Source organism: Oscarella lobularis, chromosome 17, assembly GCF_947507565.1.
Source record: "Oscarella lobularis chromosome 17, ooOscLobu1.1, whole genome shotgun sequence".
In the NCBI taxonomy this organism is placed as follows: domain Eukaryota; kingdom Metazoa; phylum Porifera; class Homoscleromorpha; order Homosclerophorida; family Oscarellidae; genus Oscarella; species Oscarella lobularis.
In genome coordinates, this window is record NC_089191.1 from 499494 (window position 1) to 524712 (window position 25219).

The 25219-nt window shown below is 50.4% G+C and overlaps 3 protein-coding genes across 3 annotated transcripts in view; 1 reads left to right on the top strand and 2 right to left on the bottom strand.

Moving 5' to 3' along the window:
- Positions 1-36: 36 nt before the first annotated feature.
- On the top strand, positions 37-687 carry LOC136197398 (NADH dehydrogenase [ubiquinone] 1 alpha subcomplex subunit 8-like). The gene is made up of 3 exons (XM_065987153.1): positions 37-234; positions 365-497; positions 554-687. Exons 1-3 carry the CDS (start codon positions 38-40, stop codon positions 578-580), a joined length of 357 nt encoding a protein of 118 aa, XP_065843225.1. The 5' UTR covers position 37; the 3' UTR covers positions 581-687.
- LOC136197394 (proteasome subunit beta type-2-like) lies at positions 624-1767 on the bottom strand. The gene is made up of 7 exons (XM_065987149.1): positions 1667-1767; positions 1491-1613; positions 1359-1426; positions 1212-1304; positions 1083-1152; positions 865-914; positions 624-796 (listed from the first exon to the last, which is right to left on the bottom strand). Exons 1-7 carry the CDS (start codon positions 1755-1757, stop codon positions 692-694), a joined length of 600 nt encoding a protein of 199 aa, XP_065843221.1. The 5' UTR covers positions 1758-1767; the 3' UTR covers positions 624-691.
- A 25-nt stretch (positions 1768-1792) lies between these two features.
- Positions 1793-25219, bottom strand: part of LOC136197400 (nesprin-1-like) — a 30694-nt gene continuing 7267 nt past the window's right edge. Inside the window, exons 16-37 of the mRNA XM_065987155.1 lie at positions 12971-25210; positions 12584-12916; positions 11867-12523; positions 10831-11814; positions 10438-10773; positions 9053-10384; positions 8342-8998; positions 7955-8287; positions 7688-7900; positions 7515-7634; positions 7273-7458; positions 7061-7216; positions 6355-7008; positions 6096-6293; positions 5906-6040; positions 4869-5852; positions 3617-4819; positions 3399-3561; positions 3178-3341; positions 3045-3119; positions 2873-2990; positions 1793-2816 (exon numbers count right to left, since the gene is read on the bottom strand). Coding sequence (XP_065843227.1) covers positions 1945-2816; positions 2873-2990; positions 3045-3119; positions 3178-3341; positions 3399-3561; positions 3617-4819; positions 4869-5852; positions 5906-6040; positions 6096-6293; positions 6355-7008; positions 7061-7216; positions 7273-7458; positions 7515-7634; positions 7688-7900; positions 7955-8287; positions 8342-8998; positions 9053-10384; positions 10438-10773; positions 10831-11814; positions 11867-12523; positions 12584-12916; positions 12971-25210 — 22113 coding nt within the window. The 3' untranslated portion in view covers positions 1793-1944. The remainder of the gene's footprint in view (positions 2817-2872; positions 2991-3044; positions 3120-3177; positions 3342-3398; positions 3562-3616; positions 4820-4868; positions 5853-5905; positions 6041-6095; positions 6294-6354; positions 7009-7060; positions 7217-7272; positions 7459-7514; positions 7635-7687; positions 7901-7954; positions 8288-8341; positions 8999-9052; positions 10385-10437; positions 10774-10830; positions 11815-11866; positions 12524-12583; positions 12917-12970; positions 25211-25219) is intronic.

Genomic DNA, 25219 nt, shown 5'->3' on the forward strand with positions numbered 1-25219 from the left:
ACAGTGTCTACAGGAACGTCATCGCGTAGCGTGCGTTATGGCGTCAACCGAAACGTCTCCTTTGAACGTCGAAGAGCTCAACGTGACGTCGGCCGTTCTCGTCGCCGCCGCGCATCACTACGGCCAAGCGTGTCGCGTCGAGAACGACGCGTTTATGAAGTGTAGGCAGGAGAAAAAAGATCCGCGCGCTTGTTTAGAAGAGGGGCGCCGGGTCACTCAATGCGCCATTAAATTGTGAGTCGCGAGGCGCGTCGGGAAAGCCGATCGCGTCGACGTAACGGGGGGGAATTGATCGGCTTTTCGACGATACCGTAACATTTAGACTACCGTAACATTTAGACTACCGTAAAGCTAAATTTTGCAGTTTTCGGTCGCTGAAAGCGAAATGCAACGACGAATTCACGTCGTATTGGACGTGCCTCGATTTCAACAATCAAAACTACCAAGAATGTCGCAAAGCGGAAAAATCATTCAACGCATGCGCCAAGGAGAAACTGGTACTCGAAATTAAAATTAGGGATTTTCCTCTAGCGATCCGGGCTCTTTCGCGTAGGGAATAGAAAAACCGGAAATCAAGTAGATGTACTGACTGTATGTATGTATGTATGTATGTATGACTTGGGAATTTTTTTGTCCTTTAATCGGTTTTATTGATTGTGTTATCGTGCATATGGTTTCCTCCCTCTACGACTCACGATTCCATTAGCTCTTCGGCATCGTTGCTCGTGTGCACGCCTTCCTTGTCCACAGTGTGAACATTGAACTTGGGCAAATTGATGACCAGACGCTTCTGGACCTTTAGGGGAGGGAGGAAGGGAGGCGCTTGGGATCGTCGCGAAAACACTTTGCCTATGACCAACTTACTTCAGCTATGCACTTTTTTATAATACCAATAGCCTCCTCTTTCGTGAGATCTAATGAAAATGATACATGCAGCTAGAGTGGTATCACTGGGGGAACTCCAATCCACACTAAAATCCCCCTAATAATAATACAGCTACAGTGGGTACCACTTGGGGAAAGGATCTAATCTCTACTATCTTTCTACTAGAGGACTCTGTGGAAAAGCGACACCCACTTACCTTCTCTATAATGCCTATCCATTATGCTAAGCGTCATGTAGGAGGCATAGCCATGAGCAGCATAGGGAACCTTGTACGAAAACAAGTCGTCTCTCTGATATTCTTCCCTTTTGCTGAGGAGAAGCTCACCTTGTCCATCGTTCCTAGATAGTCCATAAAATAGAGAGCAGCGCCATCGTGCTCGTCATAGCCTCCAATGAGCATATCAACTTGATACGGACCCTAAAAATTTCGTCGATTAATTACTAATTAATTATTCAATTAGTTTTTGCTGACTTCTCGTAGGGCCTTGGCTAGATTCTGTCGAGTGAAACTAGCCGCGGCGTGAGGACTGAGCGAGTATCCTAAAAGAAAATCGTTGTTTCGTAAACCAAAGTTACGGACGTTTATTTTTTCCTTTTTCCTTACCGTGTCGTATCTTGTAAAGTTGAACGTTCCTCTGAATCAACTCTCCAAACGTCGTTGTGTCGCCCGGAGCTCCGCTAACGACCATCGCAAGGCGATCGTCCATTTGAAACATCTTGTTGACGTCTAGAGAAAAGAATTGCATGAGAAGGGGCCCCCTCGCGCTGCAGGGCTCTTACCATCTTTGATAACGATAATGCTGTGACTCGCCATGCTGTCCGACGCGAAGACAACGAAGTCTTTGCCGGCAATTCCCAACAAGCATTCCATGTCGAAAAAAGGGGACGCACGCTAACCTCAATAGGTTGGGCCATACAGATGACGTGTAATTCGTGAAGTTAACAAGAAATAAACACTCAACAAAACCGCAATCACTGAAAAACAATACAAACACCAAAAAAACGTCCAGAGACAAAAAATTCCATTTTCAAACCATTGAGCTTAGTTCTGCACTAACCTACTTTTCTTCTGCCTTTGGCCCTTTACCAGAAGGAGATCTAACAGGAAGGTGCGATTTAGGACCACCAGACGTTTTCCTGACCGTCGTAGTCGTCGTAGTCGTCGTTTTTCCTCCATGAGATCGACTCGTTTTCGACGTCACAGTAGTCGATTTCCCGTTCGCCTTCGCAGTCGCCGTCGCCGTCGCCTCCCGCGACGTCTCATCCTCATCGTCATCCAACGTCTCTCCCTTCCGAATAATCGTCTTCACGACGGGACCGCGTCGCGTAACGATCGTCTTCGTCGACCCGCCGACCTCAACCGGCGACGAATCGTGAACAATCGTCTTCTTGACGACCGTTTTCTTCTGATGCACAATCGTCTTCCCGTCGACTTCCGTCGGCGAGTCGTCGCGAATGACGGTCCGCCGTACGACGACGCCGCCTCTCGTTTTCGTCGTCGTCGTCGTCGTGGGCGGCGGACTTTCCGTCTCCGGCGATCTTTCCCGCACCATGATCGTTTTCCGTTCGACGACGGGATGCCGTACGACCGTATGCGTCGTCGTTTTCGTCACCGTCGCGCCGGTCTGCTTTCGAATTTTCCGCGATTTCGACAGCTGACCGGAATGCTCGACTCCTTCGACGACGTGCGGCACCGCTTCGCCGGCGACGATTTCCTTTCGTTTCGTGACGACCGTCTCCGTGCGGCCGCTCGCCAGCGTGCGAGTCGTCACTTCGGCGTCCTTGTCGCGCGCCGCCGCGGCGAGCGTGTCGCGATTTTTCGCCGCCAACGCCGTTTGCTGTTTCGTTCGCGCGCCCATCGAGTGAATGCCGACGTGCTTGTGCGGCTCGCGAAGCATCGAGCGGAGCTCGAGGTTCGTGCGACCGGCAGCTGGAATAAATACTTTAATCAGAAAAAAATTGTTTATATATAATAATATTTTTTACCTTTTGCTGGGTCGTAGTACTTGAAAAATTCGTCGAGTTTCATCCATCCGCCGCCGACGCGAACCATGATCGTGCTTCGGAGGACGCGTATCATGTAGATCTTTTGCGAGTCTCCGAACTAGGGGAAAAAAGAGTTTATAGGAACGAACTCGGCGTACATTTTCCTACTTACCCTATATCTTCCGTCTCCGACTCGTGTGTACTTGAACTCTTTGCCGAAAGAGAACTGCGTCATAATACGATCGAGCTAGGGGGGAGAATAGAAATATAAAAATAAACAAATAAATTTAGAAGACTGTTTGTACCTCGTCTTCGATTTTCTGCGAATCTGTTCGAGGTCCCTTGGGGTGGTGTTGAATTCGATGCGGTCTTAGTCGACTAGCAAACTCTCTGTAGTCCACGTAGCCGTTTCCATCTTGATCGAACATAGCCGCGACTTTCGCCAACTCGGCACGGTGCGACTTGAATCCTTGAGAAGAAGACAAACGTTGGAAAAACGCTTCAATTTAATTCAAATGCTACGTACTTGTTCCGATTATTCCATCGACGAATTCGTCGTGACTTAGCTGTCCGTCGCCGTTGACGTCAAATTTCCTAAAAATGTCAATGACGCGAACTTTTTTCAGGTCCATCCACTCGACGAAGCGCTTCCGCCACAAATCAAAATCAAAATCGGTGACAATTCGAGCCTAAAACGAGTCTCAGTAGAAAAAGAAACTCCCCTGGAAATTTCCCCTCTCTTACCAATCTCGCTTTTTCGAGTTGTCCTTGGAGAGACTGTATTCGTTCAAGCACGCGAAGCCACAGCGCTTGCCAGCGCCGATTCAACGCCGTTATAGCCACCTGATGACTCCTCCCCGCCTCGACACGGCCTCGACTCCCGCGACGTCGCGGCGACGACAAATACTTCATGAGAGCGGCGATTTTCGGTTGATAAAGAGCCATTCTCTTCTGAAACGCTTCGATCTCGACGATCAGTCTCTCAATTTCCGTCGCGTCGGTCGGCACCGGCTTCACTTCGTATCCGCCGACGGTGCCCTCCGCTTCCGTCAACCAGACGGTCATCTCGTCGATTGCCGTCTGGAGACCGCGTAAGAGGATCAAACAGTCGTCGATCAAGCGCTGTCGATCGACAGATCGATCGCGCAGCGCTTTCCAGCGCGCGTCCAAGTCGCCGAGTCGCAGGCGAACGGGTCGAATCGCCTTCGGATGACATCGCTCCAAGATGCGAGCTCCGGTCGTTTTGACGTTCGCGTTGCGGACGCCCATCGCTTCGAAGCGCCGATGAAAGTCCTTGTGCTTCGTCTCCTGATTCTCCACTTTCGCCAAATCGGTGTCGGACACTTCGCCGGCGTGCGACAACTCGACGTCGAGCTCGACGAGATCTTTCATCAGCGACGTGTGCTCGCTTTCGAAATCGTTCGCCACGCCGCCGGCGACGGCTAACTCTTCGCCGTAGGCGATCGACGATTCCTTAAGAATTGCCCATTGGCTCTCCAACTGCTCCAAATCCGCTTCGACTTCCGTGCCGTCGTCGAAGACTTCGCCACCGAGTTGACGACCGAGCGTCAGCACGCCGTCGACGTCGCCCTGGCGAGTCTTGATTTCTCCTTCCAATGCGCCGTGTTTCGTTCGCAGAACGTGTACCGTTTTCACGTCGCCGTACACCAGCTGGCCGGCTTTGACGGTCGGCTGCACTTGCGCGATCCAGACGAGAAGCGGCTTGAGCATCGCTCGGAAACGCATCGCGTGTCGAAGGGCGTCTTCGAGACGCTTTCCGCGCGTCGTGCAGGCGACGAGCAGAGCCTCCCATCGTCGATTGAGATCGCCTAGGGACAACTTGAGCGAAGCGGCGTCGTCAGGGCTGCTGTGCGAGACGAGAAGAGTGCCGGCTTTTATGACGGATTCGTACGTCGGTCGGCGTCCGTGAACAGTTTTTACAAAAGTCTAATATATATGTTATAATAAATACATAAATAAGAGATAATTTTTTTACCTTGTGTTTTCCGAGTAGAAGCTTTAGTCTCTCCACGTCTCCCGTTGTCGGCTCGGCTTCGCTGAGCGTCTTCTCCGCGCCGACGACCCACTCCAAGAGTCCGTCAAACGCCGCTTGATATTGCCCCGAAGCGAGAAGCGCTTCCTCCAAGCGCTGCTGTCTCTGCACCGAATCGTGACAGAGCGCCGCCCAGCGTCGATTAATCTCCGCCAATTGATCATTGATCTTCGGTCGATCTCGACCGAGGCACACTTTAACGATGGCGATTCCCTCGTCGTTGATTCCGTCGACGTCCGCTTGACGCGGACCGAGTAAGTGCTGAAACTCGCGATGCCGTTCCAATTGCTCTCGCACGTGCTGCACTTCGGAGGCGACCGGATCCGCCGCGGAAATTTTCTCCTCGAGAACGCCGAGCCAGGCGAACGTCTCGCCGACTCCCGTTTGAAATTCTTCGGCCGTCTCGAGCGCGTGATCCAACTCCGCCTGTCGTTTATCGGCGCTCGATTGCACTTCCTTCGCGCGTCGTTTCGTCTCGCTCACTCGCAAATTCAACGCGTCGACGTCGTCCGGCGCCGCCTGTTGACGCAGTTCGACGGTCAGCGCGACGATCTGCTCCAGTCGCGCGCCCAGCGCTCCAATACGCTCGCGAACGTTTTCCAACTTCGCCCGTTGTTCCTTGCACGTCTCCGGCAGTCCGCCGGGAGCTTCGCTCATGTCGCGATCGGCTTCGAGATCTTTTAGCGAATCGACGACGGCTTCGGCGTTCGTTTCGTAGTCTTCGGCGACGACGAGGCCTCTCTTGAGACGATCCAATCGAGCGACGATGCCCGTTCGGAGAGCGCCGTAGCGCTGATTGACGGTGCGCAATTCTTTCGCCATTTCGTCGTCGCCCGCTTCGGCGCCGCCCTGACGAAGAAGCTGATCGGCGACTTCGTTTGCTGACTTGACGCGATTTTCGTGATCGTTGACGTCCTTTTCTAACGTCTATAAAAAAGAAATTCACATGTTGGGGATATACTAAGACAAATTTTTCGTACTTGAGTTTCTGCTATTTCAGCTTTGATTTTCTTCGGTTCGATTCCGACGGGTTGTTGCTCGGCCGTCTGAAGCGACGATTCGGCTTCAGCGAGCCAAGCGAGAAGTCCCCCAACCATATCCTTGAACTGACCAAGCTAAAAAAGAAATGTACAGTAAATAGGTACACGTATATATTGATTTCCTCCTTGCCTGTATCATAGCATCTTCGAGATTTTGACTTCGATCTTTCGCGAATTTGACTAGGAATTCCCAGCGTCCTCGCAGCTTCGACAACTCGTCTTCTATCACCGGCGAATCCTGTTTATCGCACGTATCAATCAGATGCTGCCCGTCTCCAAACAACATCGTTATGTTCGCCTGTATAGGCTGCAGCGACTCCCTAAATTCCTAGGAACGCACAAAAAGAAAATTAGACAAGAGCCTCGCGTCATTGTCCCATCTTTCTCACTTCTATGTCCTCCAGTTGCTTTGAGACGGCATCGCGATCGTGTCCAATTGGCTTAATCGCTTTCGCGACCCTATCCCTCTCTCCTATCGCTTCCATCGTCGATTTCCACGTCGATTCGAACTTCACCGCCTGTTGCAATCCGTCGTCGAGCGCGTGCTCTCTCTCCGCGCAAAATCCAATCAGATCGTCCCACTGCGACTGCAAGCGACCGAGACGATCGTCCAAAGCGGCGCCGTCTTCAGGACTGCAATGCGTCTTCAAATCCTTCTCGATTTTCACTAATTCTTCAACGGCAGGTCTCTTCGCTTCGACCGCCGCCACAAAGTCCTTATGTTTAGATATCTGTTCCTTTACGCCGTCGGGTATCGCTCTCAGCAACAACGGCGATTTGACGACGCGTAGTCGAGCGAGAATCCACGGCTCCACTTCGCTCGCCGCGTCGTCGAACTCTTTCACTTTCGTCGCGCCGATTTCCAAGACGGGCACGATCTTTTCGACGCCGTCGTTGAGAGCGTTCCAGCGCGACGACAGTTCGGAGACTCGAGCGTCGATTGCCGCCGCTTCCGATGGACCGCATTTCGCCTTAACGTCGTCAGTCTGCTTCAGAACGGCGTCGTAGCGAGGCTTCAAGGAGGCGACTTCGGAGCGCAACTCCTACACGAAGCGAGGGAATAAAATTTCAGAAATTAGTACTGGGATATCTTACTTTGGCTTTTTCGACGACGTGATCAGCTTCTGAAGGATGAATTGGAATTGGGTGATCTACTTTGGCGAATTTCTCCTCCGCTTTGCCGATTTCGTCGTTGAAGTCCGCTAGAGTGGCGTTGAAACCTTCGGCGCGTTTTAAAGCATCCAAGAGCCCCTATAGAAAAGACATAATAATAGGGATTTTACAGGAGAATTTCTTCTTTATCTTGCCTGTAATTTGGCTTGAACGTCGCCTTTGCTCGAACTCAAAAGGCCGTCAACTTCGGCTGCTTCCTGCGCGAGATCCGTCGTGTCGTCACCGTCGTCATCGTCGTCGAGATCGCCCTTCAAAGCGCCCAAATCTTCCTGAAGAGAATCGAACATGGGCGCGTAGCTCTCGAGATCTGACGCAATAGCCTAAAAAAAACGAAAAAAACCTCAAACGAAAGGGCAGAAAAAACGTTCCAAAATACCATAACGGCTTCCTGCTCCTCTTTAATCGCCTCGGGTTCAATCGGCACGGCAGTACGCCCAGCCAAACTGCTCGTGAGTAGAGGAAGACTCTGCTTTAATTCGGATAGTCGAGACTGTACCTGTTACCACAAACAGTCAACGGAGAACTATCGTCAAACTTCTATTTTCTCACCTTCTCAGCTTTGGGTCGTACTCGGTCCAATTTCTTCGCGTACGTACCCAAGCGAGCCTTCAACTTTTCGTATCGCTCCGTATCGTCTTCCGCCGCCGCCGTCACTTCCCTTCGGCTATCATCTTCCACTGGCAAGCCGGAACCGAGACGGGCCGCTTGAGCAGACACCGACTCAACGGCCGATTGATGCCCATCAATATCTTCTTGAAGTGCCTAAATATATTATTCGTGAGAGGGGGGCCCCCCTCCTTTCTCAATTCGCCTCACTTGGACTTGTTCCGTTTTCTTCTCTATGACTTCGGGTTTCGCTGGGACTTTTCCCAACGCCGCTATTTGCTTCTCCGCGTCGCCAATCCACGTGGCGAGTCTACCGTGATCGTCTTGGAATTGTTCCGCGCTCGCCAGCCCGTCCTTTAGGTTCGTCTCTCGCTCGTGAGCCGACGTCGTTAGGCGATCGTATTTCTCCTTCGTATCAGCGACCTGACTTTTCACCGCATTCACACCGGCACTTTCGTCGGGGATGAGCTCGAGTAAAGAATTGGCTGCCGTCTCGAGATCGCCAACCTTATCTTGGAACCGATCAACTTCGGCACACAGAGGCTGCAACAAAACCAAAACTTAAAAAAATCTTATTATAGTATCAATATGTTTTACCGTGTGAACGTCGATCTGTTTCTTCACCGTATCGGGCGTAGCCATTACAGGGTACGCCTTATCCAGTCTCTCCTGTCTCTCGTGTATCCACGGCCTCAGCTCGTCCAACAAGCCAGCAAACGCTTCCGATCGTTTCAGCCCTTCAGCCATTTTCTTCTCCTTATCGTCAACCTGTTCCCTAACGCTTTCGACCAAACGCACTAAAGCGCCGGTCTTCTCAGCGATAGCCGCCGCGTCGTCGGGACTGCACGTCGCTTTCAAATCTTCGGCCGCTTTGAGAACGGATTCGTAGCTCGGTTTCAAATTATCCAACTTTCCGTTCAGCTCCTTGAGACGATTTTGGTTATCTCGTACCGCTTCCGGCGTCGGAGCCGCCGGTTCGAGCGCCGCCACGGCGTCGCCCGTCGACTTGAGACTATCGATCAAACTTTCAATTCCCGAAGAGAATCCCTCCACCTGTCCCAAGGCGGCGTCGAGAGCTGCCTCTTTGGCTCGGATTGCGTCTTTGAGATGATTGAAGGCGCGACGAAGGTCCTCGCATTCGATTTTCGCCGTTTTGACGAGATTGTCGTCGTCGAGAGCGTCGCTCACTTCGTCTACAATCGTTTCCAACTTGGCGAGCTTCGGTTCACCTTTGTCCAAATCAGCAAGCAATTTCTACAAAAAAAAGGAAAATGACGATAATAGATACTTCCCCTTTACCCTACAAACCTTAATTTCGTCTTTCTGCGCTTTTATAGCGTCCGCGTCGGCCGGTTTTCTTCCCAGTCGACCCAACGACGCTTCCTTTTCGCCGAGCCACGGCTTCAACTCGCCGACACCCGATCGAAACGCCTCGGCTTTGGGCAACAAAACGTCGCCGTACAAACGAATCCTCTCCTTCACGATCGGTCTCAACTTATTATACCGATCCACGACCGTCTGCTCGCGTTCGACGACGACGGCCTTCGACGGCTCATCTTCGGGGAGACGTTCCGTCAAGACGGGAATCTGCGACGAAAGCGACTTGACCGCGTCGCCGTGCCGATCGATGTCGTCTTGAATTTCTCGCGCCTTTGACGTCGCCGTTTTCACCGATTCCGGTTCGTCGAGCGTGCACTGGAGCGAATCGATGTCAATGCTCGTCGACGACAACCAGAGAAGAAGCGTGCTGCCGTCGGATTGGAATTTCTCCGCTCGCGTCAAGCCGCGATTTAAGTCGCTTTGTCGCGTCGTCGACGCCGTTTCGACGTCGCCGTACGCCTTCTCGACTTTCGCCCACGCGTCGTCGAGAAGTCGACGATCGGGATGATCGGCGGGAATTCGTTGAGCGAATTCGCCGACGTCGCGACGAAATTGATCGACGTCGCCTCGATAGACGTGAACGGCTTTGAGAACGGGTCGATGCGATTCGATTTGCTCTTTGACGGCGCTCGGAGTCGCCTTCACGGGTGAAGCGCTATCAAGTTCTATTGATTTGCCGCCGATCCACGCGACGACTTCGTCGACGCGCGCGTGGAAGTCCTCCGCTCGGCTGAGCGCTCCTTCGATTTCGTCGCCTAGGCCATCGACTTTCGTCGTAGCGCTTTCCCACGCCGACAGCACGGGCTCGAGTCGTTCGTCGACGGCCGATTTTTCCTCGTTCGTTTTACCGTCTTTCAGCTCTTCGGCGACGCGTAAAATCGACTCGTAGTCCGGCTGGAGCGCGTGTAAATCGCTCTTGACGTTCGTCTCGATTTCCGTCTCTGTTTGCTTGATTTTCTCCACGTCGACGTAGTAGCGTTCGAGTCGGTCCGCTTTCGCTTCGATTGCTCGCAATCGGACGACCAAGTCGTTCATCGTCGCTTGGAAATCGCGCGCTCGTCCCAGGGAGTTTTCGAGATCGTCCGCTTTGCTTTTTGCCTTCGCCTTAAATGCGTCGAATTTGTCGCGAATCGACGCCACTTGACTCGCTATTTCGTCGCGAGCGGGATCGTCTTTGGGCCGATCTTCGGTGAAGTCGTCAGCCGCTTTGACAATTTCGTCGATCTTCGGCTCATTCAATTTGAGCTCTTCTCCAACAGCCTAAAGAAAACCCTTTTAAAAAACCATCTTATTTAGGGATCGTTTATTCGCACTTCAGCCACGGCTGCTTGGTGTTGTATTGCCGCTGGAGTAACAGCAGTTGATTCCAACGGCTCCAACCGTTTCTCCACTTCGCCTAGCCACGTTTCGACGGCGGATAGCGGATGATAATAGAGCTGGCTTTTGGTGAAAAACGACGTCAGCTGTCCCTGTCGTTCGTTCAAGAGTCGAACGAGCTCGTTCCAGAGATCTTGAAGTTGCGAGAGCTCGGTCATCACTTCGCGAACGCCGGCGTTCTCGGCGGGACGAGGAATGGAGAGAACGTCGTTGCCGAGTCTCACGACCTTATCGAAATCGGGCTTTCGACCGTTCAATCTATCGCATAAGACCTAGAAAGAAAACGTAGACATAAAAAATACAAAGGAAACTTCGATATATATATATACCTTATGTTCGTCAATTTGTTTCTGTATTTCATCCGGTTTGATGCCGATGGGGCCGAGTTCCTTGACTCGCGGCTCCAACTCGGCGAGCCACACGCGCAACTCGTCCAAAGCGACGTTATACTCGCCGACGACGGGCATCGCTTTCTCCAACGTCTTCTTCTTCTTACCGACTCGCGTCTTAAACGTGCCGTATCGCTTTCGATAGTTCGCCACCATCGCGTCGATTTCCCGCTTGTGAACGTCGTCGTCCGCCCGATCGGCACACAAATCGACGGCGAGACGTTCCATCTCCGCAAAACGCGGCTCGCTTTCGACGAGATCGGCGGCGAGAACGTTGACGCCGTCCAATTGTTCGGTGACCGGCTCGAGACGAACGCCGACGGCGGGAAGCTTTTTCACGTCCACTTCTTTCTCCTTGAGATAGGCGCCGAACGCGTCGTGACTCCCTTTGAATTTCTCCGCTTTTTCCATTGTCGAGTCGAGTTGAGAACGATAGGCGTCCGATTCCTTTTCCAAATCGTCCCACTGTTTCCTCACGCCGTCTAATTTCGCTTTGACGTCCTCCGACGGCGTCGGACTCTTCGACAAAAGCTCGTCGCCTTTCGCCAAGACCGATTCGACTTCGTGTCGCTTGCCGGCGATTTCGGACTCGAATTCTTCGAACGAATTGATTTGCTGTCGAATGACGTCAGGCAGGAGACCGATGACGGGCCACTCTTTCACTTTGACGACGCCAGCGACGATGTAGGTGACGAGAACTTGATAGAGCTCGTTGAATTGAGTCGCCGTCGTGAGATTCGACATGAGAAGACTCCAACGTTCTTTGATTAGAATGACGAGACGATCGTAGCGTTGTATCCAGGAGTCGACTTCGCCTCGAAGCGGCTTCATTTCGTCCGGATCGCGAGTCGCCGCCAACGCGCCGAACGCCGTTTCCAAGTCGTCTAGCATCGGTTTCTGAGTTGAGACTTCCTCGTTGAATTTCTAATTAAAATAGAATATAGAATTTTGTTTGGAGTTTCGTTTGATGTTTTACCTGAGTTTCGTCCTGCTGTTCTTTCAGTCGATCCGGATTGGCGTCGACGTCGCCGAGCTCGGCGAATCGTCGCTCCGCTTCGTCCAACCACGGAACGAATTTCTCCCTCGCTTTATCAAAATCGCCCGTTTTGTCGAGACCGTCTCGCAGCGCGGCGAGACGAACGCCGACTCCAGCCGAAAGTTTATCGTATCTCTCGTCCAATTCCTTCACTTGAGAATCGACGTCTCGTCGCTCGGAATCGTCTTCGGGACGAGGAGACGTAAGATCGTCGGCGGCTCGATGAACGTCGTCGAGGACGGGTTTCTGCGCTTCGACTTTCTCCCTAAACGCGTCGCAGAACGCGATCTCGTCGTTCAAAGCGTCTCGCTGCAACGGAACGATGCCGGAATGTTTTTCGAGTTCCGCTTCGGCGTCGGTCAACCAATCGTTCGTCTCGTCGCGGAGTCTCTTGTAGCGACGCGCTTTATCGAGTCCGTCCTCCAACGCGCGCTTGCGATCGTTCGACGACGACTCTAACGCGTCCCAAGCGACGTTCAGACGCTCCAAATCGACTTTGAGAGGATCGTCCGGCTCCGCTTCGTCGACTAGTTTTCCTACGGATCCCCGCACTTCGTCTACGGTCGGTTTATAGGCCTTCAAATCGTCAGCAAACGGCTGAAAAGAAGAACATAAGTCTTGTCTACCTTTTTACATAATAAAATATTTTTATCTCACCTGATGTTCTTTTAGTTGTTCTTCGACTTTCTCTGGTTCTACGTGAGGCGCTTCGGCAGCGTCGATTTCGTCCTGTTTGGCCTTTATCCACGCCAATACGTCGTCTACGTCGCCGGCAGCCTTCTGACTTCCTTCCAACGCCAGCGTGAGCGTCGACAGTCGGTCGTCGACTCGGTTCTTAGCGTCCTTGAAATTATCCCGCACGTTCGACGCTCGCTTTTCGATCTCCTCTCGTCCGGCGTCGTCTTCGGGGCGACTAGCAAGAAACTCCGCCGCTGCTTCGGACATCTCTTGGAGCTGAGGTTCGTAGGTAGCAAACTCATTTTGAATAGCCTATGAATTTAAATAATGAAGCGTATTTTAATTATTATTTATTGAACACCTTACCTCGACTGTTGCGATTTCTCCCTGAATTGCCGTTGGATTCGAAGCGGCGGGTGTCGTCTTCTCCGGCCGAAGTCGCTCGTCGACGCGAACGAGCCACGTCTCGATCACCACGACGACGTTGTAGAAGATTTGGCTTTTGTTGAAGCAAACGCCGAGAACGCCCTGTCGCTCGTTCAACAGACGAACGACTTCGTTCCAGCGATCCTGAAGATTCGACAACTCGTCGACGATCGTCTTCACGTTCGGATCGTTTTTGCGTCGCGGAATCGCGAGCAGTTCGTTGCCGCACGCGACGACGTTGTCGAAGTCCGGTTTGCGACCGTTGAGACGATCGCAGAGCGCCTTGTGTTCGTCGATTTCCCGCTGGAGGTTCTCCGGCACGACGCCGATCGGCGGAAGATTTTTGACGATCGGTTCCAAGTCGTTAAGCCAGGCGTTCAACTCGGCGAAAGCGACGTCGTACTTGGCGACGATCGGCACGGCATTCTCGAACGTCGCTTGTTTCTTAGTAACGCGTTTCTTCAACGAGTCGTATCGCTTGTGATGATTCGATCGCATTATGTCGATTGGTTTTTTGTGCTCGTCGTCGTCGGCGCGTCCCGAGCAAAGATCGGTTGCTAGATCGTCGAACTGCTTCAATTCTGGCTCGTGTTCGAGAAGCTCTGCCACAAAGGTCTTCACTTCTTCGCACTGTTTTTCTACTTCGTCTGGTCGAACGCCAACCGATGGTAGGTTTTTCGCGTCGCGCTCTTTTGCTTCCAAGTACTCGTTGAACGTGTCGTAGGCTGTTTGGAATCGCTCCGATTTTTCCAATGTTTCGTCGAGCTTTGATCGGTATTGTTTCACTTCTTCTTCCAATTCGTCCCACTGCTTGCGGATTCCGGCGATTTTTTCTTCAACTTCTGGAGATTTGCTCTTGGCAACGAGCTCTTCTCCTTTGGACAATACAGACTCGACTTCGTGACGTTTGCCAGAGACGTCCGATTCGAATTCTTTGTAATCGTCTGACTGCTGTTTCAGTGGTTCGAATAGCAAGGCGATAGGCGGCCATTCCTTCACTTTCGCCACGCCAGCGACAATGTACGTCACCAATACTTCGTACAAATCCGTGAATTGAGTCGCAATTTCGATGCTTGACATTAAAATCGTCCATCGTTCTTTGACTACAACTGTTAGATTGTTGTAACGATCGACCCAATCTTTCACTTGGTCCTGCGTCTCTTGAACCCCTTCCTCTTCTGGACTGTGATCTGACAGAAGATCATTGCATGCGGCAATGACTTCGTCTAGCTCCGGTTTCTGAGTGGCGACTTCGCTATTGAAAGCTCGCGTTTCTTCCTGCTGCTGCTTCAGCTTTTCTGGTTCGCCTTCTGGTTCGGTGAACGTCTTTGCTTTCTCTTCTGCTTCCTCGAGCCAAGGAACGAAGGCTGCTTTGGCCTTTTCAAATCTGTCTACTTTGTCTCGACCGTCGTCTAATGAACGTTGTCGTTCTGCTAGCTTCGTTTCCAGATTCTTATAGCGATCGTCGTCTTCCTTCACAGCTGAGTCTATCTGTGTTCGTTTGGGACTGTCTTCAGGCGTATCGCTCAGAAGCTCGTCTGCCGCCGTATGAACGTCGTCTAGCACCGGCTTTTGTGCTTCCACTTTGTCCTGGAAAACTTTGCACGCTTCCTTTTGCTCGTCAAGTTTCTCTGGCCGAGTAGAGATGGGTGCCATAGCATCGAGTTCTTTCTCGGTGTCATCCAGCCAATCTGACATGTCGCCGTGAACTTTCTTGAATCGATGAGCTTTGTCCAGAGCGTCGTCTAACTTTGTCTTGCGGGCTGCTACAGATGAAGTCAACTGTGGCCATTCTCTCTGTAGTTTTTCCAATTCTGCTTTCAATGGATCGTCTGGTTTCGCATCTTCAACTAATTTTCCAACGCAATCTTCTACTTCCTTTTCTCTCGGCTCAAAGTCATTCACGAGATCAGAGAGCGCTTGATGCTCAGCCAATTGTTTCTCAATCTGTTCCGGTTCGACGTCTGGAGCTTCAGCTGAATCAACTTCTTTCTGCTTCTCTTCCACGAACTTGAGAACGTCGTCCAAATCGCCCACTGCTTTCTGACTGTCAGCTAGCGAGTCGTGTAGAGATTTCGCCTTGTCATCAACCGAAGACTTCTCCTCCTTGCATTTGTCATTGAGTCCAGATACTCTTCCTTTGATTTCGTCTCGCACAGGATCGTCTTCTGGCCGACTGTTTGCAAAATCGTCTGCTGCTTCACTCAGTTTCTCCCATTCGGGTTCGTAAGCTGAAAACTCCTGCTGAATCGCTTCAACCACAGCAACGTTTTCTTGAATAGCCTCGGGAGTGGTTGGTGCTGAGGCTTCTTCCAGTGGAGCCATTCGATCGTGTACACTGACGAGCCACGTCTCAAGAATGACGAAAATCTGATAGTACGGTTGACTCTTCGTGTAATAAATTGTCAAGATTCCTTGGCGTTCATTGAGTAGGCGAACGACTTCATTCCACCTGTTCTGCAAATCAGTCAGTTCGTCAACGACTTCCTTTGCCCCACTATCTCCTTCGGGTCGCGGTATGGCCAAGAGCTCGTTTCCAGACGACACGACGTTCTCAAAATCGGGTTTACGACCGTTCAATTGCTCGCAAAGAGCCGAATGCTCGTCCAACTGTTCCTTGATTTTCTCAGGAACAATGCCTATTGGTTCGAGCTCCTTCACTTGTGGTTCCAACTCGCTGAGCCAGACATTCAATTCTGAGAAAACGGGATTGTATTTCTCGGCAAGTGGCAAAGCCTTCTCGATTTTCTTTTTACGGTCGTCTGCGACCCGTTTCAAAGCGTCGTATCGTGTGTGATGATTCGACTGCATCACTTCGATTGGCTGCTTATGCTCATCGTCGTCCGAGCGGCCCGAACAAAGATCGGCCGCCAGATCGTCGATTTCTTTCAGCTCTGGCTCGTGCTCTTCCAAATCGGTTGTGAACATTTGCACTTCTTCGTTCTGTTTCATCAATTCGTCTGGTCGAATGCCTGCAGTCGGAAGATTCTTAACGGCCTCTTCTTTTCCTTTGAGGTACTCGTCAAATGTGTCATATGCCGCTTGGAATCTCTCCGACTTTTCCAACGTTTCGTCGAGTCGTAGTCGATACTGCTTTACTTCTTCTTCCAATTCGTCCCACTGCTTGCGGATTCCGGCGATTTTCTCCTTGACCTCTGGAGACTTGCTCTTTGCAACGAGCTCTTCTCCTTTGGACAATACAGACTCGACTTCGTGACGCTTGCCAGAGACGTCTGATTCGAATTCTTTGAAATTGTCCGACTGCTGTTGCAGTGGTTCATATAGCAAGGCGATAGGCGGCCATTCCTTTACTTTAGCCACTCCAGCGACGATGTACGTCACAAGAATTTCGTACAAATCCGTGAATTGAGTCGCAATTTCGATGCTCGACATTAAAGTGGTCCATCGTTCTTTGACTACAACTGTTAGACCGTTATATCGATCAACCCAGTCTTTCACTTGGTCCTGCGTCTCTTGAACGCCTTCCTCTTCTGGACTGTGATTTGACAGAAGATCACTACTTGCGGCAATGACTTCGTCCAGCTCCGGTTTCTGAGTGGCTACTTCGCTATTGAAAGCTCGCGTTTCTTCCTGCTGCTGCTTTAGTTTCTCTGGTTCGCCTTCTGGTTCGGTGAACGTCTTCGCCTTTTCTTCTGCTTCTTCAAGCCAAGGAACAAACGCAGCTTTGGCCTTTTCAAATCTGTCTACTTTGTCTCGACCGTCGTCTAATAAACGTTGTCGTTCTGCTAGCTTCGCTTCAAGAGCCTTATAGCGATCGTCGTCTTCCTTCACAGCTGAGTCTATCTGCGATCGTTTGGGACTGTCTTCAGGCGTATCACTCAGAAGTTCGTCTGCTGCTGTATGAACATCGTCAAGCACTGGCTTTTGAGCTTCCACTTTGTCCTGGAAAACTTTGCACGCTTCCTTTTGCTCGTCAAGTTTCTCTGGCTGAGTAGAGATGGGTGCCATAGCGTCGAGTTCTTTCTCGGTGTCATCCAGCCAATCTGACATGTCGCCGTGAACTTTCTTGAATCGGTGAGCTTTTTCCAGAGCGTCGTCCAGCTTTGTCTTGCGGGCTTCTACAGCTGAAGTCAACTGAGGCCAGTCTCTCTGTAGTTTTTCCAATTCTGCTTTCAATGGATCGTCTGGTTTCGCATTTTCGACTAATTTCCCAACGCAATCTTCCACTTCCTTTTCTCTCGGCTCAAAGTCATTAACGAGATCGGAGAGCGCTTGATGTTCAGCCAATTGTTTCTCAATCTGTTCCGGTTCGACGTCTGGAGTTTCAGCTGAATCGATTTCCTTCTGCTTCTCTTCCACGAACTTGAGAACGTCGTCCAAATCGCCCACGGCCTTCTGACTGTCAGCTAGCGAGTCGTGTAGAGATTTCGCCTTGTCATCAACCGCAGACTTCTCCTCCTTGCATTTGTCATTGAGTCCAGATACTTTCCCTTTGATTTCGTCTCTCACAGGATCGTCTTCTGGCCGACTGTTTGCGAAATCGTCCGCTGCTGCGCTCAGTTTCTCCCATTCGGGCTCGTAGGCTGAAAACTCTTGTTGAATAGCCTCAACGACGGCAGCCTTTTCCTGAATAGTCTCGGGAGTGGTTGGTGCTGGTGTCTCTTCCAGTGGAGCCATTCGATCGTGTACACTGACGAGCCACGTCTCGAGAATGACGTAAATCTGATAGTACGGTTGACTCTTCGTGTAATAAATCGTCAAGACTCCTTGGCGTTCATTGAGTAGACGAACGACTTCATTCCACCTGTTCTGCAAATCAGTCAGTTCATCGACGACTTCCTTTGTTCCTGTATCGGCTTCAGGTCGCGGAATAGCCAAGAGTTCGTTTCCAAAAGCCACGACGTTCTCAAAATCGGGTTTACGACTGTTCAAATTCTCGCAAAGAGCCGAATGATCGTCCAACTGTTCCTTGATTTTCTCTGGAACAATGCCTATAGGTTCGAGGTCTTTCATTTGCGGTTCCAAATCGCTGAGCCAGACATTCAAATCCGCAAAAGCGGGATTGTATTTCTCGGCGATCGGCAAAGCTTTGGCCATGTTCTTCCTACGCTTTCCTGAGCGAACTTTTAGAGCCTTGTATCGCTTGTGATGGTTCTTCTGCATTGCGTCAATCGGCTGCTTGTGTTCGTCGTCCTCTGGACGGCCCGCACAAAGATCGGCTGCTAGATCGTCAAACTCTTTCAGTTCTGGCTCGTGCTCCTCCAAATCGGTCAGGAAAATTTGCACTTCTTCGCTCTGTTTGGCCAATTCGTCTGGCCGAACGCCAACGGTTGGAAGGCTTTTTACCGCCACTTCTTTTTCATTGAGGTACTCGTCAAGTGTGTCGTACGCTGCTTGGAATCTCTCCGATTTTTCCAATGTTTCATCAAGCCGTAAACGATACTGTTTAACTTCTTCTTCTAATTCGTCCCACTGCTTGCGGATTCCGGCGATTTTCTCCTTGACCTCTGGAGACTTACTCTTGGCAAGGAGCTCTTCTCCCTTCAACAATACCGATTCGACTTCGTGACGTTTGCCAGAGACGTCCGATTCGAATTCTTCGAAATCGTCTGTTTGCTGTTTCAGTGGTTCGAATAGCAATGCTATTGGCGGCCATTCCTTTACTTTAGCCACTCCAGCGACGATATACGTCACCAATACTTCGTACAAATCCGTGAATTGAGTCGCAATTTCGATGCTCGACATTAAAGTGGTCCATCGTTCTTTGACTACAACTGTTAGATTGTTGTAGCGATCGACCCAGCCCTTCACTTGGTCCTGCGTCTCTTGAACCCCTTCCTCGTCTGGACTGTGATTTGACAGAAGATCACTACTTGCGGCAATGACATCGTCCAATTCTGGTTTCTGAGTGGCGACTTCACTATTGAAAGCTCGCGTTTCTTCCTGCTGCTGCTTCAGTTTCTCTGGTTCACCTTCTGGTTCGGTGAACGTCTTTGCTTTCTCTTCTGCTTCTTCAAGCCAAGGAACAAACGCAGCCTTGGCCTTTTCAAATCTGTCTACTTTGTCTCGACCGTCGTCTAATAAACGTTGTCGTTCTGCTAGCTTCGCTTCAAGATTCTTATAGCGATCGTCGTCGTCCTTCACAGCTGAGTCTATCTGCGTTCGTTTGGGACTGCCTTCAGGCGTATCGCTCAGAAGCTCGTCTGCCGCCGTATGAACGTCGTCTAGCACTGGCTTTTGTGCTTCCACTTTGTCCTGGAAAACTCTGCACGCTTCTTTTTGCTCGTCAAGTGTCTCTGGCTGAGTAGAAATTGGTGCCATAGCATCGAGTTCTTTCTCAGTGTCATCCAGCCAATCTGACATGTCGCCGTGAACTTTCTTGAATCGGTGAGCTTTCTCCAGAGCGTCGTCCAACTTTGTCTTGCGGGCTTCTACAGCTGAAGTCAACTGAGGCCAGTCTCTCTGTAGTTTTTCCAATTCTGCTTTCAGTGGGTCATCCGGTTTCGCCTTTTCAACTAATTTTCCAACGCAGTCTTCTACCTCCTTTTCTCTTGGCTCAAAGTCATTCACGAGATCAGAGAGCGCTTGATGTTCAGCCAATTGTTTCTCAATCTGTTCCGGTTCGACGTCGGGAAGTTCAGCTGAATCGATGTCCTTCTGCTTCTCTTCCACGAACTTAAGAACGTCGTCCAAATCGCCCACTGCTTTCTGACTGTCAGCTAGCGAGTCGTGTAGAGATTTCGCCTTGTCATCAACCGAAGACTTCTCCTCCTTGCATTTGTCATTCAACCCAGATACTTTTCCTTTGATTTCGTCTCGCACAGGATCGTCTTCTGGCCGACTGTTCGCGAAATCGTCCGCAGCTTCGCTCAGTTTCTCCCATTCGGGTTCGTATGTTGAAAACTCCTGTTGAATTGCTTCAACGACGGCAACGTTTTCTTGAATAGCCTCGGGAGTGGTTGGTGCTGGTGCCTCCTCCAGTGGAGCCATTCGATCATGGACACTGACTAACCACGTCTCGAGTATGATGTAAGTCTGATAGTACGGTTGACTTTTTGTGTAGTACAGTGTCAAAACTCCTTGGCGTTCATTGAGTAGGCGAACGACTTCATTCCACCTGTCTTGCAAATCATTTAGCTCGTCGACGACTTCTTTTGCCCCCGTGTCTCCTTCGGGTCGCGGAATAGCCAAGAGCTCGTTTCCAGACGACACGACGTTTTCAAAATCGGGCTTTCGACTGTTCAGTTTCTCGCAAATAGCCGAATGCTCGTCCAACTGTTCCTTGATTTTCTCGGGAACGATTCCTATTGGTTTGAGCTCCTTGACTTGCGGTTCCAACTCGCTGAGCCAGACATGTAATTCGGAGAAAGCGGGATTGTATTTCTCGGCAATTGGCAAAGCATTCTCGACGTCCTTTTTACGGTCGTCTGCGACCCGTTTCAAAGCGTCGTATCGCGTGTGATGATTTGACTGCATCACGTCGATAGGTTGCTTATGTTCGTCGTCGTCTGAACGGCCCGAACAAAGATCGGTTGCTAAATCATCCAACTCTTTCAGTTCTGGCTCGTGCTCTTCCAAATCGGTTGTGAACATTTGCACTTCTTCGTTCTGTTTGATCAATTCGTCCTGTCGAATGCCCGCGGTCGGAAGGTTCTTCACGGCCTCTTCTTTTCCTTTGAGGTACTCGTCAAATGTTTCGTAGGCTGTTTGGAATCTCTCCGATTTTTCCAACGTTTCGTCGAGCCGTAGTCGATACTGCTTTACTTCTTCTTCCAATTCGTCCCACTGCTTGCGGATTCCGGCGATTTTCTCCTTGACCTCTGGAGACTTGCTCTTTGCAACGAGCTCTTCTCCTTTGGACAATACAGACTCGACTTCGTGACGTTTGCCAGACACGTCCGATTCGAATTCTTCAAAATCGTCTGTTTGCTGTTTCAGTGGTTCAAATAGCAATGCTATAGGCGGCCATTCCTTTACTTTAGCCACTCCAGCGACGATGTACGTCACCAATACTTCGTACAAATCGGTGAATTGAGTCGCAATTTCGATGCTCGACATTAAAGTGGTCCATCTTTCTTTGACTACAACTGTTAGATTGTTGTAGCGATCGACCCAGTCCTTCACTTGGTCCTGCGTCTCTTGAACGCCTTCCTCGTCTGGACTGTGATTTGACAGAAGATCACTACTTGCGGCAATGACATCGTCCAATTCTGGTTTCTGAGTGGCTACTTCGCTATTGAAAGCTCGCGTTTCTTCCTGCTGCTGCTTCAGTTTCTCTGGTTCACCTTCTGGTTCGGTGAACGTCTTCGCCTTTTTCTCCGCCTCTTCAAGCCAAGGAACGAAGGCTGCCTTTGCTTTTTCAAATCTGTCTACTTTGTCTCGACCGTCGTCTAATGAACGTTGTCGTTCTGCAAGCTTCGCTTCAAGATTCTTATAGCGATCGTCGTCGTCCTTAACAGCTGAGTCTATCTGCGCTCGTTTGGGACTGTCTTCAGGCGTATCACTCAGAAGCTCGTCTGCTGCTGTATGAACGTCGTCAAGCACTGGCTTTTGAGCTTCCACTTTGTCCTGGAAAATTTTACACGCGTCCTTTTGCTCGTCAAGTTTCTCTGGCTGAGTAGAAATTGGTGCCATAGCATCGAGTTCTTTCTCGGTGTCATCCAGCCAATCTGACATGTCGCCGTGAACTTTCTTGAATCGGTGAGCTTTTTCCAGAGCGTCGTCCAGCTTTGTCTTGCGGGCTTCTACAGCTGAAGTCAACTGAGGCCAGTCTCTCTGTAGTTTTTCCAATTCTGCTTTCAATGGATCGTCTGGTTTCGCATTTTCGACTAATTTCCCAACGCAATCTTCCACTTCCTTTTCTCTCGGCCCAAAGTCATTAACGAGATCGGAGAGCGCTTGATGTTCAGCCAATTGTTTCTCAATCTGTTCCGGTTCGACGTCTGGAGTTTCAGCTGAATCGATTTCCTTCTGCTTCTCTTCCACGAACTTGAGAACGTCGTCCAAATCGCCCACTGCCTTCTGACTGTCAGCTAGCGAGTCGTGTAGAGATTTCGCCTTGTCATCGACCGCAGACCTCTCCTCCTTGCATTTGTCATTGAGTCCAGATACTTTCCTTTTGATTTCGTCTCTCACAGGATCGTCTTCTGGCCGACTGTTTGCGAAATCGTCCGCTGCTGCGCTCAGTTTCTCCCATTCGGGCTCGTAGGCTGAAAACTCTTGTTGAATAGCCTCAACGACGGCAGCCTTTTCCTGAATAGTCTCGGGAGTGGTTGGTGCTGGTGTCTCTTCCAGTGGAGCCATTCGATCGTGTACACTGACGAGCCACGTCTCGAGAATGACGTAAATCTGATAGTACGGTTGACTCTTCGTGTAATAAATCGTCAAGACTCCTTGGCGTTCATTGAGTAGACGAACGACTTCATTCCACCTGTTCTGCAAATCAGTCAGTTCATCGACGACTTCCTTTGATCCTGTATCGGCTTCAGGTCGCGGTATGGCCAAGAGCTCGTTTCCAAAAGCCACGACGTTCTCGAAATCGGGTTTACGACTGTTCAAATTCTCGCAAAGAGCCGAATGATTGTCCAACTGTTCCTTGATTTTCTCGGGAACAATGCCTATCGGCTCAAGCTCCTTCACTTGCGGTTCCAACTCGCCAAGCCAGACATTCAAATCCGCAAAAGCGGGATTGTATTTCTCGGCAATTGGCAAAGCTTTGGCCATGTTCTTCTTACGCTTTCCTGAGCGAACTGTAAGAGCCTTGTATCGCTTGTGATGGTTCTTCTGCATTGCGTCAATCGGCTGCTTGTGTTCGTCGTCCTCTAGACGGCCCGCACAAAGGTCGGCTGCTAGATCGTCAAACTCTTTCAGTTCTGGCTCGTGCTCCTCCAAATCGGTCACGAAAATTTGCACTTCTTCGTTTTGCTTGGCCAATTCATCTGGTCGAACGCCAACCGTTGGAAGACTTTTCACCGCCACTTCTTTCTCTTTGAGGTACTCGTCGAATGTGTCGTACGCTGTTTGGAATCTCTCCGATTTCTCCAATGTTTCGTCAAGCTTTAATCGGTATTGTTTTACTTCTTCTTCCAAGTCGTCCCACTGCTTGCGGATTCCGGCGATTTTCTCCTCGACCTCTGGAGACTTACTCTTAGCAACGAGCTCTTCTCCTTTGGACAATACAGATTCGACTTCGTGACGTTTGCCAGAGACGTCCGATTCGAATTCTTTGTAATCGTCTGACTGCTGTTTCAGTGGTTCGAATAGCAAGGCAATAGGCGGCCATTCCTTCACTTTCGCCACACTGGCGACGATGTACGTCACAAGAATTTCGTACAATTCCGTGAATTGAGTCGCAATTTCGATGCTTGACATTAAAGTGGTCCATCGTTCTTTGACTACAACTGTTAGATTGTTGTAACGATCGACCCAGTCTTTCACTTGGTCCTGCGTCTCTTGAACGCCTTCCTCTTCTGGACTGTGATCTGACAGAAGATCATTGCATGCGGCAATGACTTCGTCCAACTCCGGTTTCTGAGTGGCTACTTCGCTATTGAAAGCTCGCGTTTCTTCCTGCTGCTGCTTCAGCTTTTCTGGTTCACCTTCTGGTTCGGTGAACGTTTTTGCTTTCTCTTCTGCTTCCTCCAGCCAAGGAACAAACGCAGCTTTGGCCTTTTCAAATCTGTCTACTTTGTCGCGACCGTCGTCTAACGAATGTTGTCGTTCTGCAAGTTTCGCTTCAAGAGCCTTATACCGGTCATCGTCTTCCTTCACAGCTGAGTCTATCTGCGCTCGTTTGGGACTGTCTTCAGGCGTATCACTCAGAAGCTCGTCTGCTGCCGTATGAACGTCGTCTAGCATCGGTTTTTGTGCTTCCACTTTCTCCTGGAAGACTTTGCACGCTTCCTTTTGCTCGTCAAGTTTCTCTGGTTGAGTAGAGATGGGTGCCATAGCGTCGAGTTCTTTCTCGGTGTCATCCAGCCAATCTGACATGTCGCCGTGAACTTTCTTGAATCGGTGAGCTTTTTTGAGAGCGTCGTCCAACTTTGCCTTGCGGTCATCAACAGCTGAGGTCAACTGTGGCCATTCTCTCTGCAGTTTTTCCAATTCTGCTTTCAATGGATCGTCTGGTTTCGCATTTTCGACTAATTTCCCAACGCAGTCTTCTACCTCCTTTTCTCTTGGCTCAAAGTCATTCACGAGATCAGAGAGCGCTTGATGCTCAGCCAATTGTTTCTCAATCTGTTCCGGTTCGACGTCAGGGAGTTCAGCTGAATCGATGTCCTTCTGCTTCTCTTCCACGAACTTAAGAACGTTGTCCAAATCGCCCACTGCCTTCTGACTGTCAGCTAGCGAGTCGTGTAGAGATTTTGCCTTGTCATCAACTGAAGACTTTGCTTCCTTGCATTTGTCATTCAGTCCAGATACTTTTCCTTTGATTTCGTCTCGCACAGGATCGTCTTCTGGCCGACTGTTCGCGAAATCGTCCGCTGCTTCGCTCAGTTTCTCCCATTCGGGCTCGTAGGCTGAGAACTCCTGCTGAATCGCTTCAACGACGGCGACGTTTTCCTGAATGGCCTCGGGAGTGGTTGGTGCTGGTGTCTCCTCCAGTGGAGCCATTCGATCGTGTACACTGACGAGCCACGTCTCGAGAATGATGTAAATCTGATAATACGGTTGACTCTTCGTGTAATAAATTGTCAAAATTCCTTGGCGTTCATTGAGTAAGCGAACGGCTTCATTCCACCTCTTCTGCAAATCAGTCAGTTCGTCAATCACTTCCTTTGCCCCAGTGTCTCCTTCGGGTCGCGGAATAGCCAAGACTTCGTTTCCAAACGACACGACGTTCTCGAAATCGGGTTTACGACCGTTCAGTTTGTCGCCAATAGCCGAATGCTCGTCCAACTGTTCCTTGATTTTCTCAGGAACGATTCCTATTGGTTCGAGCTCCTTCACTTGCGGTTCCAACTCGCTGAGCCAGACATTTAATTCCGAAAAAGCGGGATTGTATTTCTCCACAACGGGCACGGCATCTTCGACCTTCTTCTTACGCGATTCAACTCGCGCGCACAAAGAATCATAGCACTTGTGATGATTTTCCACCATGTGATCAATTCCTTTCTTGTCCTCGTCATCGTCCGCTCGTCCCGTGCAAAGATCACTAGCCAATTCGTCGACTTCCTTCAAAGGAGCAGCATGCTCAACGACATCAGCATTAAACGCCTAAAAGAA